Source organism: Kryptolebias marmoratus, linkage group LG6 (assembly GCF_001649575.2).
Source record: "Kryptolebias marmoratus isolate JLee-2015 linkage group LG6, ASM164957v2, whole genome shotgun sequence".
NCBI classification, from domain to species: Eukaryota; Metazoa; Chordata; class Actinopteri; order Cyprinodontiformes; family Rivulidae; genus Kryptolebias; species Kryptolebias marmoratus.
In genome coordinates, this window is record NC_051435.1 from 32,184,320 (window position 1) to 32,185,438 (window position 1,119).

A 1,119-nucleotide genomic window follows, 5' to 3' on the forward strand; every position below is an offset into this window, starting at 1 on the left:
CCCCTCCCCTCCCCTCCTGTCTCCTCCTCCTCCACAAACATTTTATGATTAAAACTTTTGTTAGGATGAATATAACATCAGTGAGCCAAAACATTACGACCACCTGACGAGCCGCGGGTCCAAACCTTCCTGGTCTCTCAGCAGCGCATCCTTCGAGTCCTGCAGGTTCTGGACCCCTGGTTTATGGTGTGCTCCCCCCTCAGAACCAGCAGGTTCAGTTGATTGGTGGTTGGATGTTTGAGCTCCCGGTGCAGTTTTAGACGTGTAGAACCGTTTGTCGGCACCAACGGATGATGCTCCGCCTCCTCTGTGTCTGTCAGGCCTCCACCTCCTCCTCGGACGGGATGCTGACTCTGGACCTGATCCAGGAGGAGGACGCGGCTTCTCATCACGGCCTCGACGTCGGCTTCAGGGAAGAGACGACTGAATCTGAGTCCCACCTCGGTCCAGACTGTCCCAGGTCCAACACAGATGGCGAGCTCGCAGCCCACACCGCCGAGGCTTCTGGGAAATCTCAGAGCCTTCCGCGGGAGACGGTGGTGTGGGAGAAGGCGGGCCCGACCCAAACTCCCCTTCCTGACAAACGCCTTTCCACTGCGGAAAAGAACCGCTGCTCCTCCATGGACGAGATCCTGACCCACTCAGAGTCCAAGTCCACAAAGTCCAGAACGCCGGTGACCTCGCCATCCTCAGCCTCGACACCGACCGACCCGACGGCGCCAGTCAGCCGGCTGCAGGAGCTCATCAGCCAGAAACTGGAGCGAACAGAGCGGCTGCTGACAGAGGTCAGGGCTGACGGGGGGCCGGGGAAGTCCAAAGGGGTCAAACAGTCCCCTGAAGGAGCACGGGCCGAGGCCCAGAGACTCCTGAAGGAGGCGGCCGCCGCCTGGAACCAGGCCCGGGAGGTTCTGGACGAGGTGAAGGAGCTGAGGGCGCTGTACCGACAGCTAGACTCCACCTGCTCAGTTTCCCCGTCCAACAGCGCCAAACAGAACCAGAACTGCAAGAGTCCGATGTAGGACCGGTCCTGGTGAAGCCACAGAACTCAGACCAGAACCCACCCGGTCCTACAGAACCCACCCGGTCCTACAGAACCCACCAGGTCCTACAGAACCCACC

At 60.1% G+C, this 1,119-nt stretch overlaps 1 protein-coding gene across 1 annotated transcript in view; it reads left to right on the forward strand.

The window, feature by feature from the left end:
• The window catches only part of plekho1b (pleckstrin homology domain containing, family O member 1b), a 6,366-nt gene extending 5,253 nt beyond the window's left edge, over positions 1 to 1,113 (forward strand). Inside the window, 1 exon segment of the mRNA XM_017405292.3 lies at positions 261 to 1,113. Within this exon segment, the coding sequence (XP_017260781.1) occupies positions 261 to 1,019 (759 nt within the window). The 3' untranslated portion in view covers positions 1,020 to 1,113.
• Positions 1,114 to 1,119: the final 6 nt, after the last annotated feature.